Consider the following 18,805-nt stretch of genomic DNA (forward strand, 5'->3'; position numbering starts at 1 on the left):
ACGATGGAAATGTTATATTGACCAAACAAAATTCTAACCGTGAATACGGTTTTTGTTTGGGAAACTAATTTCCAGAATTGAATGTTAAAACCAAACGAAATTCCCAATGACATTCATCAAGTCTATGATGGCATCATCAAATGCTCTGATGAGATTTTTCGAAGCAACATTCTTACGAAAATCTATGAGTGTATGGCCAGGTTATGACATCTATTCTGTTTGTGTTCTGTAGATAATGAATGAGCAAAACATGACAACCTGAGATGCAAACACAGTGGTCGATCGATAAACAATGTTGTGCGTCCTATTACGCAGTGCTGGTTTCTCAGGCATGAAGGCGTTTCTCACACACTACCGCTGTCCTCTACAAGAGATATTTGTAGCAGAGCATACTGCATGTCATATTTTCATCCTGCTGGGAATAGTAAATGTTTAGTGGGAACCAGTATGATGCCTCAGGGGTAATATCCCATTTAAAGTTGTTAACAGTCTGGGAGAGTCTGTATGAATGATCTTCTGGCATCAAACACAAACTGGGGGGCGGGGGGATATTAGTTATAGAGAAATATGAAAATCTGGACACAAAGCGGTCATATCAGTTACATTCACTGACTTGTGTATGCTGCATTTTTGTAATTGTACATGCCAGATGCATGCAATAGACGTGTAAATCTAGGCACACGTTTATTTTTTCTCTCCTCTATTCTGTTTGTAAAGTGTTACTTGGAAAAAAGGATGCAGTTGGATAGATGTCTGGAGCAGACAGTGGCTTAGGGGTTAGCGCTTCTGCCTTGCAGCACTGGGGAGCCCAGGTTTGAATCCCAGCCAGGGTCACTATCTGCAAGGAGTTTGCATGTTCTCCCTCTGCTTGCGTGGGTTTCCTCCGGGTACTCTGGTTTCCTCCCACAGCCAAAGACATGCTGGTAGGTTAATTGGCTGCTCTCTAAGTTGGCCCTCTGTGTGTGCATGTGAGATAGGGACCTTCGATAGTAAGCTCCTTGAGGGCAGGGACTGATGCGAATGTGCAACTATGTAAAGCGCTGTGTAAATTGTCAGCGCTATATGAATATATAAACACCAACACTAAATTGAATTATTGCACAAAGAAACCAATGAAGTTTGTCAGTGTGAAAATTGAAATATGAAAACAATTTTTTTTTTTAACCTGCCAAAGAGTTTGTATTTCTGTCCTTGCAGTCCTGAGATTTCCACAGCTCTGCCACACAGCACAGCCCTGCTTGTTGGAGTATGAGACCTGTTTTTTCTCTGCTGCGGTCTTGTCCCTTCCCCAGTCTGTGACTGGACAGTGAAATGTGAAACAGCAGATTGATGAAATGATCTCTCTCCCACTCTTCTTCAATAGGCATGATCTTTGCACTGCAGCACAAGTGATTGGCTTCTTGTGCTGCTTCTCTTTTCCTCAGTCTAAGCTTTACTGTACAATAAACTGCAAAAGGCTAATACCAAGCCAAATACCAGTACTTACACTACTTGCATTAAAAAATACATTTAAGGATGTGTAAATTATTACAGAGCTGCATTGATCTGAGCCTGTTATAGCTTGCCTAGAGTTCATCTTTAAAGTGATATTAAAGTCAAAAGGTTTTTCGGCTATTTCAAGTGCTTATTAAATCACTTACAATGGACGCTGCTTCTTGACGTTTAAAAGTTTTAGTTTCCTGCAGAATCAGCTGGTCTCCTGAGGACTGATCGTGATATCCTGTTTTAGGGTGGCGCCTTTCCCTATGTGTGTCTCCACTCCACAAACACATAGGCACAGCAAGATAAGTCATTCCCCTCCTCCCTGCTGTATCTTCTTCTCTCTTCCCTTTTCCAAGCTAGTAGATGGATGGCTGCTGGAGATTGTGCTGTCCCTTGTACTGGACAGGAAGTTCAGTGAAGCTGAGCTGAGAGAGCTGGAACCAGCTATTTAGAAACATGAGGACTGTAAGTGTTTGGGTAAAAACGTAAAGAAATACTTTGCTGCACAATGTGTATTTGTTTGATCTGGATTCATGATTGAAAAAAAGATTGAGAGTTTAATACTACTTTAAATGGAAATTATCTTAAAGTAAACCTGTGGTGACACCACATGACTTAAAGCGTAAGTAAGATTTTTTTTTTTAATGCAGATCGGAAGGTGTTCTATAGCAGAAAAGACTGTGTAAGTCTCTTCTGCCATAAAAGCTTCTTGTTGCCATTCAGCAATCTTTTTTTCTGTACACTGAGCCACACATGCATTATGGTGCATTGTGGACGTGGTGCATCTTTACAAGGGTTTCCACCAAACTCACCCAAAAAGTACTGCACTTCTCATTTAGAAGCGTGAATACAGCCTAAAAGCAAAGCGCCGAATGATCCCACAGCTCATTCCCCATTCCCCACATGCTGTAAAAATAGCTGCTACTGCTACTGAGCTAGTAAATGTAGTTTACCCCCTTTCACTTTAAATGTATTGATGATAGGTGTCCAGATTTCCAATCTGTGTCGATTTAGAGCCCATATGCACAGAAGCCCCTACTGTAATAAATGATCTTTCTTATAATCAAGGAAGGGTAGGAGGCGAAGTATGGCATGCTAGCTTTGCCAACGACAAGGTAAGTATAGATTTGGAAGAGTTAACTTTAAGGCTCAGGTTAGCGTTAGGGTCAGTTGTAACTCAATTCTCATATGTATAGTTCAATGTGTGTGTATGGAGTATAATTTTAATTGTTTAGAGTCAATTTTAAGAGCTAAGCTAAGAATTAATTGTAAGAATCAGATTATGGGTTAACTCTCACAGTTAGGTTAAAGAAGAACTATGAAGTAAGTGAAAATCACTCAGCCTCATAGCTCTAGCCGACCTTTGACAATGAAACTGTCACAGGTCGGCTCAATAGATCGTGAAGTGAGTGAACACATACCGTCGCTCGCTCAATTCTCGATCCTGTGCCTGCAGAGAGCCGTGACTGTCACTCACGGCTCCCTGCAGGGATTCCCCCCTCCCCTGTCCGATCCTCCAGCACTGACTGGCGGAACGGACGGGGGAGGGGGCGGGTACAGCTGGCTCTGCCTCTAGATAGGCAGAGCCAGCTGTCACTCACGCAGCTGGGTGGATCCAGACAGTAATGTCGGGATCCATCCCGGCTGCAGCGTCTCAGTATACCGCGAGCTGTAGCTCGCGGTATACTGAGGTTTGGGTGATGGGAGGACGCTAGTTTGTGTCCTCCCGTTACCCTTAGGAGAACTATGGGGAACAGCCCTAACCCCATAGTTCTACTTTAAGGGTTTTAGGGTTTAATTTCAGGGTTAGATTAACAGGGTTATTCCCAAAGGGGTGAAGAGTTTGGAGAAGGCAGGAGAAGTGAACTATCTATGACAATATAGCTGATTTGGAAAAATTCTTCAATTCAGATCACTTTCCAGTTCAGCTCTGTTGTCCTAGATTGTTCACTTCTCCTGCCTTCTACAAACTCTTCACCCTTTTGTGAATAACCCTGTAAGTGTTATGCGTAAAGTTTGGTCATACACTAATATATTAGTATGCGGATTCCTCCATCGACAGTAAACAGCATGGATGGACAGATCTTCTGCTGCAGCTATTTTGCTCCAACAGCCAGTGCCCATTACTGCATACAAGAACAGTGACTGCATCTGACGCCCAAAACAGTTACTTTCAAGGCATGGCAACTGTCAAGGTTGTCTGTGTGCTTATTTCAGCTCCCAACTGAGCTTTCAAGCCTTTAAATGCCTAGCGTCATAGCTGTGCAGCACCATGTCAACTGTAATCTAAATGGAGGCTGCAAGGGATAGGAAGGTGTAGTTCCGCTTTAACTGTACAGCTTTAGCTTAAAGGAGAACTATGGGGTTAAAGCTTTTCCCCATAGTTCTCCTTAGGGTAACGGGAGGACACAAACTAGCGTCCACCTGTCACCCTAGGCTCAGTAGCTCGCGGTATACTGAGATGCCGCAGCTGAAGCGGATCCCGACAGAGGCAGAGCCAGCTGTCCCCGCCTCCTCCCCCGTCCGTTCCGCCAGTCAGTGCTGGCGGATCGGAGCGGGGAGGGGGGAATCCAGCCCCTCCCCTGTCACGGCAGAGAGCCGTGACAGGATCGAGAGGTGAGCGAACGCCGGTATGTGTTCGCTCACCCCCCGATCTACTGAGCCGACCTGTGACAGTCTCATTGTCACAGGTCGGCTAGAACTATGAGGTGAGTGAAAAGCACTCACCTCATAGTTCTCTTTAAAGATTGCATTGTGTAGAAATGTATTGCAAGAAAAAGTAGGAACTGTATTCACTTTGATCAATCTGGGGAGAGAATAGGGGTCACCACAGCACCATTTCCAGTAGCTGTGTTTACTTAGCTACTGTAGCATTAAGGAATGATATAGACATTGTCCTGTGTATGTTTTACGGTAACATTCCCCATAGCTAGACAGGATCAAGCAAGTAGGCAACAAAGACAATTCCGGAACCCCTATTATTACAGTGTGTGTATATCAAAATATGCCAACACAGACCAAACATAAAAGGAGTCCACCCATAAAATCTGCATCAATACTCTGTAACTGTTACATGTTTGGCAGTGACGGTCTTTTGTAGGCCCTTCCAATGATGTTTTCCAAATAAATATGCTCAATTTGAGATCAAAGCATTAAAAATCTTTGAATAAAGAAGATGCTATAGCTGTGGAGACCTCATATTACAGAGACGGTGATATGTCATATTTTCCCAGTACAGAATCTTGCCAGTCAGGCTGCTCCTATAATGTTCCGGATTTCAGCAGGAACACCCAAAGCAGCTCATTATGTTTTATAGATGCTTTAGTAGCAGGCGGCAGAAAACTAAACAGGGATTTGATTCATCTGAGAAACGTATAATAAAAAAGTGACCTTCACATTTTTTAAAGTGGACCCTTACCCCCTTTTACTACAAAATCACATCAGTATGCAGCTCTTCATGCTGATATGACACCATTTTGCATTCATTAGTTATACAATCATTTTTTGCTTTTACTTACAATTATTGTTTTTCCACTGAGTGAGTGATGTAGCTCTGGCCTCAGAAATGCATCCTGGGTAGCGAAATCTCATCTGTAAACTGCAAAATCTCAGAGGCAAGGCATTTTCCCCCCTCAGATGATGTGCATTGTTACATGTTTCAGGAGGCAGACCCACAGATTCAGGGAGTAAAGGAAGATGGATTTATCTGCTGAACTGGATGACTTTTGGGGAATGGAAAGGGTAACTCTAAAGAGGAACCCCAGGACTTGTAAAAACTAACTCTTGCATCGCAAGGATTAAGTACTCGCTTGGTTTAGGGGCTCAAAGAAAGCAGATATACTCACCTGATCCTCGGTCCCACCTGGCTGCTAGACGAATCCCTGCAGCCACTTCTCCCTGGGCTCCGATGGTCTAAGGGCCTGTGACATCATCACGTTTCTAATGCAGGTGCATTACACATGAGGATGCCCAGGGACATTCCTCCGCTGGAGCGGATGGGGAGAGAGGAGAGTGCTGACGATTGCAGAATCAGTTGAGTATATCTTCTTCATTCCAGCCCCCAGAGTAAAACAAGCAGTTAACCCCTGCAGTGCTTACTAGTTATATAAAATCTTTATTTTACAAATAAACATTTAAAACAGGATGCTCGAACCCTCTCTGATTCCCTTTGTCTGTTCTTCTACACTCACTTTGCTCACCTCACCTTTCTATATTTACTTACACCTCTCTACGTTACCCCCACGGGCCTGGGGGCTACATCTAACTGTCTTGCCTCCCTGTCTATGTCCTTCCCCTGAAGTTTTTTCTTGTCCTCCGACTGCCTTTCCCCCACTTGTGATATACGAGAGTGTGGGGGGGCCCCGCTTTGCGGACAGACCCCAGAGACACTGGAACAAGGGGGTTTATACTCAAGGGCGGGTGGAGAGACGAGTCCAGTAAACTTGTTGCGGACTACTTTTCGTGATCTGATCAGCCACATGGTTTGGGGGCAGACACACATGCCCCATTATAAGATCACCAATGTCTGCATTGATACCAAGCTACGACGGGCTGCGGGAGCCCGCATATTGTTCTATTGTTCTTTTGTGATGCTCCTTTGTGATTGTTCTTCTATATGTATACGCTTCTTCTTGACTTGTATATTAACAAAATCTCAATAAAACAGATTGTACCATAAAACAGGATGCTCGGTGATACCATTGTCACAGAGCATTATGGGAGTTCTAAAGAAAACGCACAGCGGAAGCTACTTGCTTTCACACGCTGTGTTTGAAATTGTAACTGAACACTAAACATGGCAGGCAGAGAAGGGAGAGGAGTCATCCTCTGACCGATTCAGCTGTGTGTGATCATTTCATCTTAAGTTACTGAGCCCCGTGAATAACAGGCATTTTAGCAGCTAAGGGTATTTATAAATATATTTGGGAATTCCATAACCAAATGAAAGATTTTTTTAAAGTCCACTCCTGACCATAATAAATGAAACATTTTTTATTGACATTGCCTTTAAAATAACCAATACCACTGCAACAAAACGGAACTTCTACTAGAGGACTCATAATATAAACTGGTGAGGATGTCATAAATTATTCTGTAGCAAACATGGCTGTTGGAAAACACATTGTGAATTATTTAAAACAATATCTCCATAAATTGTCTCTTTATTCCAAACGACCTTTAACCTTTGCTTGTTTTTCCAACTAAATAGCCACATTGTATGGCATATATTTGTTAGCCTCCCTTTATGAGAGCTGAAAAGCAGCACACAGAGCCTCCACCATAGACATAGTAACACAGCCAGTGTGCTGACCTATTCTGGGCTACATTTCCATTAATGTTATTTATATTGTTAGGATAAAAGGTAAAGTCAGCAAATGGCGCGTGCAGTTTTACTCATGTCACTCTGAGTAATATTAATGGGAAACGCTGTCTGCGCCATTGACTAAATCTGGCTCTTAGTTCACATAGTGAAAGGCATGTTCATCATCAAGAATATTTGTATCAAGTGAAATATGAAAACCCTTTTGTACCTCGTGATGTTAGGCTTTTGGAAAGCATATACCGTATTGCCTATACAGTAGCATACACATGAGTCATGGCTTAGTAACTAATTGGTTCTGGGATGGTAATAAATCAATTCAACACAACAAAGAGCTTTTCTGGAGATCAGAAGCTTGAAATGGGCCAGGAACCATTATGACTTAAAAGATTCACAGATGAGAAAAAAAAAATCAATCTTCTTTATAAAAAGTCCAATTGCCAATACACCAAGGTAAAAGAACTCCACTCTGAAGGTGCATTGCTAAAGTATTTTTTTATATCTGTTCTGTCATATTCCTCCTTACATTATACAGCATGGCTTTAAAGTGACATTAAAGGCAAAACATTTTTTCCCTCCCCCACTTTTCATCTGTCCCTCCAGCGCTGCAGAGGGTCTCCGATCCAGTGCTGACTCCTCTGAGCTTGCTGGCACTTCCTGTCCCATGGTGTCTCCATGCGGGTGCACGCGTCCATAGACTTACCTTGTGTCTCTCCTCGCGTCACGGCCGAAAATGTGATCTGCGCATGCGCCCGCCCCAAGATGCTTTGTGGCCGCCCGAGAATGTTCACATTTTCTGACGGGAAGACACAGGTAAGTATTAACCCTTTTCAAAGCGGGTTTTTTTTTTTAAATTACACTTTTTGCATATATCTACTGCTTACCAGCAGTAGATATATGCAAAAAAAGCTGAGGCTTTAATTATCCTTTAAAGTGGAACTACAGGCAAAACATATACAAAAGGCTTATATAGTCTTATAAGAAGAACTCCAGGAAATGTAAAAATGAACCCTTGCAGTGGGGCTACCTCCCGCACTACAAGGGTTTAGCTGCTTGTTTTGGTCTAGGGCAGGGGTGGGTAACTCCGGCCCTCCAGCTGCCCTTTAATTATGAACCCCAACATGTCTTGCAATGCCTCATGGGACTTGTAGTTCCACAACAGCTGGAGGACCAGAGTTTCCCACCCCTGGTCTAGGGGCCAAATTAAAGAAAATATACGCACGTGATGCTCGGTCCTGCGGCAGTACACACTGACCTCTCTCTCCCCCTCCGCTCTGGCGATGGAATTCAGCTCAGCGTCCTCACATCTAATGCAGCTGCCAGGGAAGAAATGGCTACAGGGTCGAGTCTAGCAGCCAAGCGGGACAGAGGATAAGGTGAATATTATTTCTTTATTTTCACCCCTAGACCAAAATGAGCAGTTAATCTTTGCAGTACGGGGGTAGTCCCACTGCAAGGGTTAATTTTTACATTTCCCAGAGTTCTTCATTAATGGAACCTTGGGGGTGGATAGAAAACATTCACAGGGCGAACCATCTGCAAACCATTTTGTTTTAGATTTGTCCCCCATTATGGCCAATAGATAGAGCCGGAGAGCATAGAAATCCAGAAACATTTTATATGTACACAATTTGTTGTCCTTTGTGTATATCTTTCTTTTTTCCTTTGTGTATCTTTTATGTATTTTTCCAGACCTGTACAGTAATCCAGCATTAAACAACTCCTGAACTTTGCTACTGTCCAGGAGCTTCCTGTAAGACCAGTCGCTGCTGCTCACTCTCCTTGTGCAGGGTGACTGGTCTTGTATCAGCCCCCTCCTGTAGTTTTCTGAAGTGGGTGGGCCTTCTTGTCCTCTCCCACAGCTCTGCTCTCTGCACAGGCTATGTACAGCACAGCAATGACGTCACTGCTACTTTTACAAGTTAAAATCTGGGTTTACAAAGGCATTTGGTGCTCATAAAATGGATTTATATCCTTTTTGGCGACTGATGAAGATATTTAAATGTCATGTGTGTGCCTGCAGTTCAGCTCTAAGGCTAGATTTTAGAAGCTCAATCCCCTGGTTCACCAAAAGTCCATTTTTTTAAACTAAAAGGTAAAAAGTCACCAGCACTCGATTTTTTTAAAGTGAATATGTCCCTTTATTGGACAAAAGATGTCATAGGGGAGCCTATGACGTCTTTTGTCCAATAAAGGGACATATTCACTTTCAAAAAATCGAGTGCTGGTGACTTTTTACCTTTTTGCTTTGTGTTTGCACGGTGCCATCCGTGATTTGGTCACTTCGAGCACTATCATCCTAAATTGGCCGGGACTGCTGTAAGGTGTGCGGAGGGCTCTCTTCCATTTCTACATTTTTTTAAACTGACTTTTGTCAAAGGAGACGGGTGGACAATTGTCGGCCGCAAATGTGACTGCAGCCGCAGGAGCAGCGGCTGCTGAATACAACATCCAGCAGCGGGGATTCCTCTATCCATGCTGTTTAATATTGATGCAGTTATCTAATGATTTCTCTCATTCTGGCTGCAAGTTGTTAAAGGGCATGCTTCAGGAGACATTCTTTTTCTGGATATATAGAAAATGTTACCAGCACACCTATGACTTGTGTCAACAATCCATCTTCTTTATTCATGCAGACTGTCAAGCCATAAAATTTGTGCCTTTCTTTTTCATCAGGTTTCATATGAGTCATATTAGAACCTGACGAAGGGGACCCTGTATGGCCCCGAAACGTTGTTATTTGACAGTCTGCATCAATAAAGAAGATGGATTGTTGACACTAGTCATAGGTGTGCTGGTAATTTTTTCTATATATCTGAAGATACACAGCGCCATCCGTGGTTACTACAGCACCCTCCTTTGTGGGGGTTCCGGTAAGGAGTGCAGCAGTTCCTCTCTAAGATTCTTTTTCTGGAGACACGTTACATGAGACTGCTTGAGATCACTGCCCTGACAAATTCATAGTTTCTTATTTGTGCTCCCTACCGCCCACTTAAACACTACTTGTGTCACAACAAGATCCATTATAAAACATCAGGGCAGCACCAAAAGTTCCAAAGGGACAAAGGTTGGGCACCAGAGCTGGTGTATTTCTACTTTTGCAGTTAAACATGAGAAAACCCCTCCCTGTGTTTGTTGTGTCCCATTCACACAGCATGCCAAAAAATATATTAAAAAAATATATTTTTTACCTTTTAGAAGTTTTGTTGCGGCAGGCAACATGACTGATTCCAGCTTTTTTCTCAGCACCTTCACATTGATTTGTCCTTATAGAAATTCTGAGGACTGAAACTTGAGCATTGTGTTTCTCTTATTGACCTCATTAACATACAGTAGAGAAGCCCCTCACAACGCCTCCTAACATTACAAAGAAGGAGACGCAAGTAGAAATTTTAACCCTTAAGAAGCCAGAAAAAACCTAACCCACGTAAAATCAATTTAAACTACAAGAAGCTTCTTTTTTTTTAAAGTTATGCTATGTGAATGGGAACATGTAACAAATATATCGTAGGTGTTATCCCAATTTGGCTACACCTCTGAGTATTCTGCGATTGCTGACATTACATCCAAGATGGCAGTGCCTAGCAGCAATCTGAATGTCTTCACAAGGGAGGGTTCAAAGGAGAACTATGGGGTCAGGGCTTTTCCCCATAGTTCTCCTAAGGGTAACGGGAGGACACAAACTAGCGTCCTCCCGTCACCCTAAGCTCAGTATACTGCAAGCTACAGCTCGCGGTATACTGAGACGCCGCAGCTGAAACGGATCCCGACAATTATGTCTGGATCCGCCCAGCTGCGTGAGTGACAGCTGGCTCTGCTTATCTAGAGGCAGAGCCAGCTGTACCCGCCCCCTCCCCCGTCTGTTCCCCCAGTCAGCGCTGGAGGATCGGAGCAGGGAGGGGGGAATACAGTTCCTCCCCTGTCACGGCAGATTGAGAAGTGAGCGAACGACGGTATGTGTTCGCTCACTTCCCGATCTACTGAGCCGACCTGTGACAGTTTCATTGTCACAGGTCGGCTGGAACTATGAGGGTGAGTGAAAACCACTCACCTCATAGTTCTCCTTTAACAGGTAAATAACATGCCTAAAATACATTAAATGCTCATATAATCTTTTGGGAAGATTGACGATGATGGAATAGTCGGTAACAGGGTCTCTTTAAGGTTAAAACCTCCGATAAATAATAAATAAGGACACTGCATGAAGAACGGGAAGTGTATAAATATAGATTGCTGCAAATCAGAGTTTTGCTTCAGGGCCCTGTTACACCATCAAGAGTCCGTTCCAGTGCTTACGGCCTCTGGAACGCAACCTGGCCGGCTCACATTGTTTTGGGGTGGGAGGGGGCGTGGCGGTGCATTGAACTCAATGGCACCGCAGCCACGCCCCCTACCTGCGATGTGATCACCGACACCCGAAGGTGTGGCACATTAGTGCCTGAGTTCCGGTCCAGAGCGATCAGCAAAAAATGCTGCACGCACTATTTTGCAGATGGCCCAACACAGCAGAGGCTGAACGCACTAAAACGCACTCTTGATGGTGTGACTGGGCCCTTAACCTTGCTACTCACACATTAGCTTGGGGCACACATTTATACATGTAACTCCATTATCATTATTCTTCCACATGATCTTCTCATAGCTTACACAAGCATGAATAAAAATGGTGTATGTAGACAGCAAGACTGCAGCAATATCAACAGCAGCTCTACCAGTCCACTTCACAGCATTCACCTTCCATGCACTATCCTAACAGAATATACAGCATTTCAGAGACACTTTTCCCCATTATAAAACATTTTCCATGTTCTACTATGCTGAAGGCCTGGGAATGGAATGTTTAGGCAAATGAAATTAGCCAGCCAATAAAATGGTTTGCTGAGCATAACAGTTATTCTATGGTCACATGTTTTGTTATAGATGTGTGTAACTATGGACTGTTAAGTGTAGGGACATTGCACAGCAAAGCTTATGTTACTGGAGTAAAGTTTGTACTATGTGAGCACAGTTTGAGTCTCCTTTGCAAGTTACAGTCCATCCTTGTAGGTATATCATTTAGCCTGGATTCACACCTGGGCGTTTTTCAGTGCTGACCGAAGCACTGAACAACGCTCAGCCCGTGGAAACACGTACAGGAGCTTCTTTGGGGCGTTTTTCCGCGCGTATCCATTTGTATTCCCGAGTGTGGCTCGGGGTTAACAAAGCAGTAACCCCGAGCCACCCTCGGGAATACGGCGTAGGACTTACCTTGTCCGCGATCCCCGCTGTGTCCTCCGGCCGCTGCCGACTTCCGGGTTCCGTCCCTTGCGAGCGCCCGCGTTGCAGGGGGGCGGAACCAGCGGGAAGTTTGAAAGTTTTAAAAAAAAAACCTGAAAAAAAAGATAGAGAAAATAAAAGGGAAAAAGAAAATCATACCGCCAGGGAGGTATAAAAACGCTTGTTTCACTGAACGAAAAAACGTGCTAAAAAATGCGAAAAAACGAGCTGAAAAAACGCGCCTATGGTACACCCAGGTGTGAACCCAGCCTTAAGGTCTCCACACACCTTACGATAATCGCGGGAAATCCTGCGATCGTACGATTATCGTAAGGTGTGTGGAAGCCGTGCGACCTCTACCAATGTTTGGCGGGTTTGTGGCATGTTCGTACGATAAAAGCCGTACGGGCCGGTGTGCGCAAGCGCACACTGCCCGTTCGGCATTGCGGTCATCTGAAGCCTGCCCCTCAGGGGGCGTGGCTTGCGATCATCGAAAGAACGATCTGCCTATGCAAGATAGGCAGATCGGACGTTTTTTTAATACCTTACAACCATCGCAAGACAAGAGCAAAGATTTGGAATTAACAGGCCTTTCTGAATCCCAATTTATGTTTGCTCTGTCATAAAAAAGCAAAATAAAGATTTAAAAAAAATCTCCTTTAGAATGATATGTGTTGGAATCAATTTAATCTATGTATGGTCAGACTTTCACACAACTGCATTAACACCTTCTGTGCAACAATCTTCATTTTCAGGCTAGGTTCACACCAAGGCGGTTTATCACGCTGCAATATCGCACAAAACAGAGATTTGCATTCAAGCCTATGGCAGCTGTTCACACCTTTGCGATTTGTCACGTGGTAGAAAAACGCCTGTTGCCCAAAAAGGCGCAAGAGCTATTTTCAGGCGGTTGTCGCGTGATTTGGGTCCCATAGACATCTCTATGCATTGAAAATTGCGCAAAAAACTTGCAATTTTCTAAGCAAAATCGTGCAAGCAAAAACACGTGATAACCGCATGAAAACAGCTCACCAGCTCAATCGCCTAGGTGTTAACCTAGCCTTAGAGTGGCATTCCAGAAATAATTTGAAGATAACATAGCTGAACTTAGACAGTATGCATGTAAATAAGATAAATCTTGTTACTGCAATGTTCCTGTAAACATACTGGTATCTGATGCCATATTATGGAAACCAGGATAGCTACATACATTCTAATTCTGATGTACATGCTTGCTCTATCGACACATGGAACATTCCAAAGTTTGAAATGGTTGCTGTGTGCATTGCAAAGTGTACATCTAAGGAAGTAGAGAGAGAGGGAGAGAGAGAGAGAGAGAGAGAGAGAGAGAGACAGTCTGTTCAATTGAATGCAGAAAGTGCAAACAATCCCACTCTACAATCCTGGTAACGTTTACCTAAAACTAGTTATATAGTAATAGCAAGCAATACATTTACAGGCTTTCTTATAGCAAAGGTCCACAGCATCAATAGTCCAGTGCTAAAATAAACCAGCTCAATCAATAATGAAAAAAGCAATATGCGGTAATCCACAGCAGTCAGTCAATATCATCTGATGCTTATATGATGTGTAAAATGAGAAAAGGTCTGGTTAATAGAGACAAGGGGTCGAAATATATGCAGATCCCTCCCCGAGACCATTGGGGAATAACTGATCTCCCTATTGTTGTCTGGATTGTGCAGGGGCAACAGATGAGTGAATTGAACATCTAAGCTTTTAACCTGTAAATTGCTCTGTGGTGATTGTGCTAACCGGTAGGAAGGAATAGCAACCTCCCTCTCTATTATGAAGGGGCAGGTAGGTTGTACATAAACCCTCTCAAATTCTGCACCACCTTCTTTGGAGGCACTGGTGGTGAGCAGCACTTGTTGCTTGTCAGCAGTGGTCAGCAGTTTTGAGAGCAGGGTAATAAAACACCCACCTGTTCCGAAAAATACACCTGCCAGAAACCAAAACTGGTGACGCATATGGTGACACTATGCAGGATGGTAGAAGTGCTGATCTACAAACCTTGGACACTTCCTGGTGGAGGCAAAGCCTGTCTACCCACTTCCACTCCCTCTGTCCTCCTACAAATTCCTACTGGCCCATCAATAAAAAAGGCTGCCTCACTGGCCAAAAGGAATGTGCAGGGTTCATAATACTATGACACTTCCAGGAAGTGTAGCAGCTTTGCAGCTTGGGGGGAATGGGTTAGAGCAGTGGTTCTCAACCTGTGTAACCTCAGGACCCACATTTGTCCTTGGTCATTAAGTCGCGACCCAAGTTGCATGCACTGGAATGTATGGCATTGCAGTACTGCGCTTTTCGGTGCGGGTGATTGAAATGTGGGCGGGAGGTGCATGTGAGGTGCCATTCAAATGAGTGACAATGCAACGCAGCTCCCACCAGAATGCACGGTAGGTGCAATTGCGTGGTGCAGTGCATTAATCGCATGGCACTGTGTGATTAATTAACTATACTAGTGTGAACGGGCCCTCAAAAACACAGACGTACAAAACCAACCACAGACACAATCTCACACACTCACAGATATTCTTATACACCCATATACACACTCTTAACTTACTTAGTTTTTTAAAGATCCACCCAGTCTCCCTACCTTACGAGGACTGGAATTAATCTCAGTGTGGGCTGCTGCGCTGTGACAGAGGTCCATCCATATGTGCATTGTTTGTACAGCACCCTTGTGCGCTCTGTAGAGGTGCTGAGAGCCAGAATGTGCCGTCACTTCAGTCCAGCCACCGCTACAGGGCACGCAAGGGCTATATAAGTAATGCATGCATGGATGGAGCTCCCTCGCGGCCATAACCCCCAGCCCAACCCACCTCAAGCTGACACTCGGCGTCTGGCAGCATATTTTGAATGGCTGTTCGGCATGAGAAATAACAATGCTACACTTGAGGGAGGCTGAGGAGTTTCTCACCTCACGCAGTGGATGGCACACTCCGACCCACTGAACACGGGATTGTGACCCATCTTTGAGTCGTTGATATTATACCAGCTCAGTTGTTTTTTCTGACACATCTACTCTAAGGACATTTAGGCTGACATAAGCATGGTGGAGAACCTATATGTCCATAGCTGCCCAGCCTGAGAGAATTATCTGGGGTGTCTCTGCTGACCTCTCCATCTGAAAATACTAGTTTCCTGGTTGACATGCTGAAGCAAAAGGCTTCAATGCCTTGTGGGTCAGTGACCCAAAACAGGTAGCAGGATAGTGACTCAGAATGAATTCTGAATTTATCCGCAAACTTGTTCCAGTTCTGTAACCTAGAGGGACCAGCATAAGAGCCAGACAACTATGATTTTCAGCAGGAGGTCAGCAGTTTCCATATTTCTCTGAACATGGGCTTCCTGTAACATAAGTAGTACACCCAATGCCTTGTTGATACTTCACCAAAGAGAGAACTTGTTTTAATGAGTAACTTTTTACAAAGAGCAAAGCATATGTATGATTATGAAACACAGGTTCAAACATTTCCTTTACATGTATTAAAAACACAACAGAATGGTAATAACATAAAACATTGTTCTATTTTTACTCAGAATAAAAGCAAACTAATTTACGAACACAATCTGGTTTCCTCAGGGCTTGTTCACACCAAATGCAGACCAGATCTGCAGCCTTGTGGAGACGTTAGGTACCCTATATGAGGCAGGCTGACCATTCCTCATCAGTTCCCATACAATATGCACCAACAATTGTCACATGTTCCTCTATACCTAACAGGATAATCAAAATGCTTTATATGCAGAATGAAAAAGTTACTTGTGTCTTGAGAGGTGTTAATATTCTATTATTCTACCATGTTACAATTTCCACTAAAAACAATAGTACAATGAACAAATGAAGCGGATAGCCTTAATAAACTCAATATGATATAGTTACATAGTATATAAGGTTGAAAAAAAGATACAGGTCCATCAAGTTCAACTTGTGGTGTGAGGGCCTGTTCACACCTAAGCATATTGTTAATCGCATGAAAATGTACGATTAACGTATGCTATTGAACAATGCACTTGGCGTGCGTTACCGTGAGCTAGGTGTGTTCCGTTGCCATTTATTTTATGGAACCCCAAAGCACTTCCTGACCACCGTGCAGTACCCCAATACTGTGCATGCACTATTTTTTTGCACCGCAATGAAAGGTATTACAGTACCGTGCTTTTTGCTGCATGGCATTGCACAGCAGCCAGGAGGTGCATTGAGGTGCCATTCAAATGAATAGCAATGCAAGTAGCACACCGTTACGAATACTAGGTGTGTTAGCACGTGGTAATAACACGGTGTCATGCGATTACACTATGCTTAGGTGTTAGTGGACCCTAAGAATGTGAATGTTATGTGCTTGAGTCAAAAGAAGAAAGAAATCCCTACAAGCATAGGACAATTTGCTGTAGGAAGGTTAAAAACAATTCCATCCTGACCCCATACTGGTGGTGGGATGAATTCCTGGATCAATCTCCTACCAAATTTATGCATTCCAATAGCCCTGTATATTAAGCTGACTGAGGAAGATATACTGTTTATCTGGGTCCAAGTTTACTTCTGCACATCACAATAAGTTTAAAGTGACACTAAACACAGGAGTTAAATCTAAAAAATGCATTCAAGTACTTTAACTAGTAACAAAAATGTATCATATTTGTGTATCACTTGGCAGTAGATCCTCAAATCATCTCTGAATTGGTGCAGACACTGTCCTTCCTTCTGGAGGGTGTCTACTTTTTTTCCACATGGTCCCTGTGTGGGTTTTAAAGTAGTCACCGCTCCAAACTCGCTCCTGTAATGGACTACAATCTCAATACAAATTAGTAAACTACCGATGAGATTGTAGTCCAACATAAGAGAGAGCTTGGAACGGTGACTACTTTAAAACACACACAGGGACCATGGGGACCAAAAGTGGACACCCTCCAGAAGGAAGGACAGTGTCTGCATGATTTCAGAGATGATTTGAGGATCTACAGCTGTGTCATACACAAATAAGTTACATTTTTGTTAATAGTTCGGGTACTTGAATGTATTTTTAAGGCTTAAATCCTGAGTTTAGTGTCACTTTAAGAAAGGAAGCACAAGATGAGGGAAAAGGTGTCCTAAGCATGTTTTTGGCATGCATAAACAAGGTACATCATGGGGAGGAAGGGGTTTGGGAAACACATGTGACTGCTATAGCCAAAGCCATTTCCAAATATATGCTGCCACTGCGTGTCATTAGCTGTCAAAAGTTCTGGTAGGGGAGCTAATGTGCAGAGAAAATGACCCTGTACATTACCCCCTTCCTGGAAGCAAACATAATGTGTGCATGTGCCATGTACAGCAGTCACAAGTCACCCATGTCACCTCTGTCTAAACTTGGAGTGTAGTACATGACAGATCGCTGTGCCAAACAGGTCCCTGTTTAGAACAGGACAAATCACTGTGCAGAACAGATCGCTGTACAGGACATATCGCTGTGCAGAACAGATCGTTGTGCAGAACAGGTCCCTGTTTAGAACAGGACAGATCGCTGTGCAGAACAGATCGCTGTACAGAACAGATCGCTGTACAGGACAAATCGCTTTATAGAACAGATCGCTGTACAGGACAGACCGCTGTATATACCACCAGATCGTTGTGCAAAACAGGACAGATCGCTGTACTCACCAACTCAGTGGCTCCGGACTGAGCTGCTTGTGAAGCGCTACTGAGAATCCAAATAAACTGCCTTTGTCTCCATCCTTGATAAGGGTGTGTGTGACATCCAGATTGAAGCCCCTGACTGTGTCCCTAGATAGGAGACAGGCGAGAGAGAGCAATGTAGCCCATAGTACAGGCATGCTGCAGCCTGGATGGTGGGTGTAGATAGAGAGGTGCGAGGCTTCCCCTCCTTCCAGCACCAGCTGAGCCCAGTACAAGGTTACTTGGACAGCTGCACCCCCCGAGCCTTGCCTGCTGCTGCTGTCACACTGACACTGAGATAAGGGAGTGATCAGGCGGAGCACTGTTCTCATACAGGGCAAGCCTTCCTCATGTGCCAGAGCCCAGGATTCCAGGGCAGAGGAGGGGGGGAGGAGAGGGAGCAGGTGGATGAGGAGCCACCTCGCCGCTGCTGTCACTTCCCAGCAGTCATCCACACATGCTGCTGCTACTGCTGGTGAGCTCACGATTTACTGGGCACACAGTGACCTCATACGTCTTTGCAGGGCTGGCACAGGATGCAGTAATTGGTAATACCAGGGAGAGCATTCCAAGTCAACTGCATTGTGAGCTATGCAGATCTGTGCTCTGCTGTCTGTCAGCCTGGAGATCTGTGCAGCTAATGAGCCATGCCTCTAACTAATCGATAGACTAGGTGGGGGCATGTGAGCTATAAATACAGTTTCATATATCTCCCTTTGCCTATTATTTATAAAGATAGGAATTACTAAGTGCAATTTCAAACAAAAACTTTAGCTTGGTTTTTTTTCTTCTAATTTAGTTGAAGAGATGGGAATCCGGGATGACTCAAGACCCCTGCACTATATTACCAAAAGTATTGGGACACCTCTCCAAATCATTTGATTCAGGGGTTCCATTAAATTTCCTTGCTACTAAATATTCCACGGTCAACTGTTAGTGGTATTATAACAAAGAGGAATCAACTGGGAACAACTGCAACTCAGCCACGAAGTAGTAGGCCACATAAAATGACAGAGCGGGATCAGCGCATGCTGAAGTGCGCAGAAGTCGGCAACTGTCTG

The 18,805-nt window shown here is 43.9% G+C and overlaps 1 protein-coding gene across 1 annotated transcript in view; it reads right to left on the bottom strand.

Moving 5' to 3' along the window:
• ITGA7 (integrin subunit alpha 7) overlaps positions 1-17,902 on the bottom strand; it is a 124,962-nt gene extending 107,060 nt beyond the window's left edge. Inside the window, exon 1 of the mRNA XM_018567975.1 lies at positions 17,730-17,902. Coding sequence (XP_018423477.1) covers positions 17,730-17,902 — 173 coding nt within the window. The remainder of the gene's footprint in view (positions 1-17,729) is intronic.
• Between the last annotated feature and the right edge of the window lie 903 nt (positions 17,903-18,805).

The sequence above is a fragment of the Nanorana parkeri genome, unplaced genomic scaffold, assembly GCF_000935625.1.
Source record: "Nanorana parkeri isolate BGI_ZX_2015 unplaced genomic scaffold, ASM93562v1 scaffold1125, whole genome shotgun sequence".
Classification (NCBI taxonomy): Eukaryota; Metazoa; Chordata; class Amphibia; order Anura; family Dicroglossidae; genus Nanorana; species Nanorana parkeri.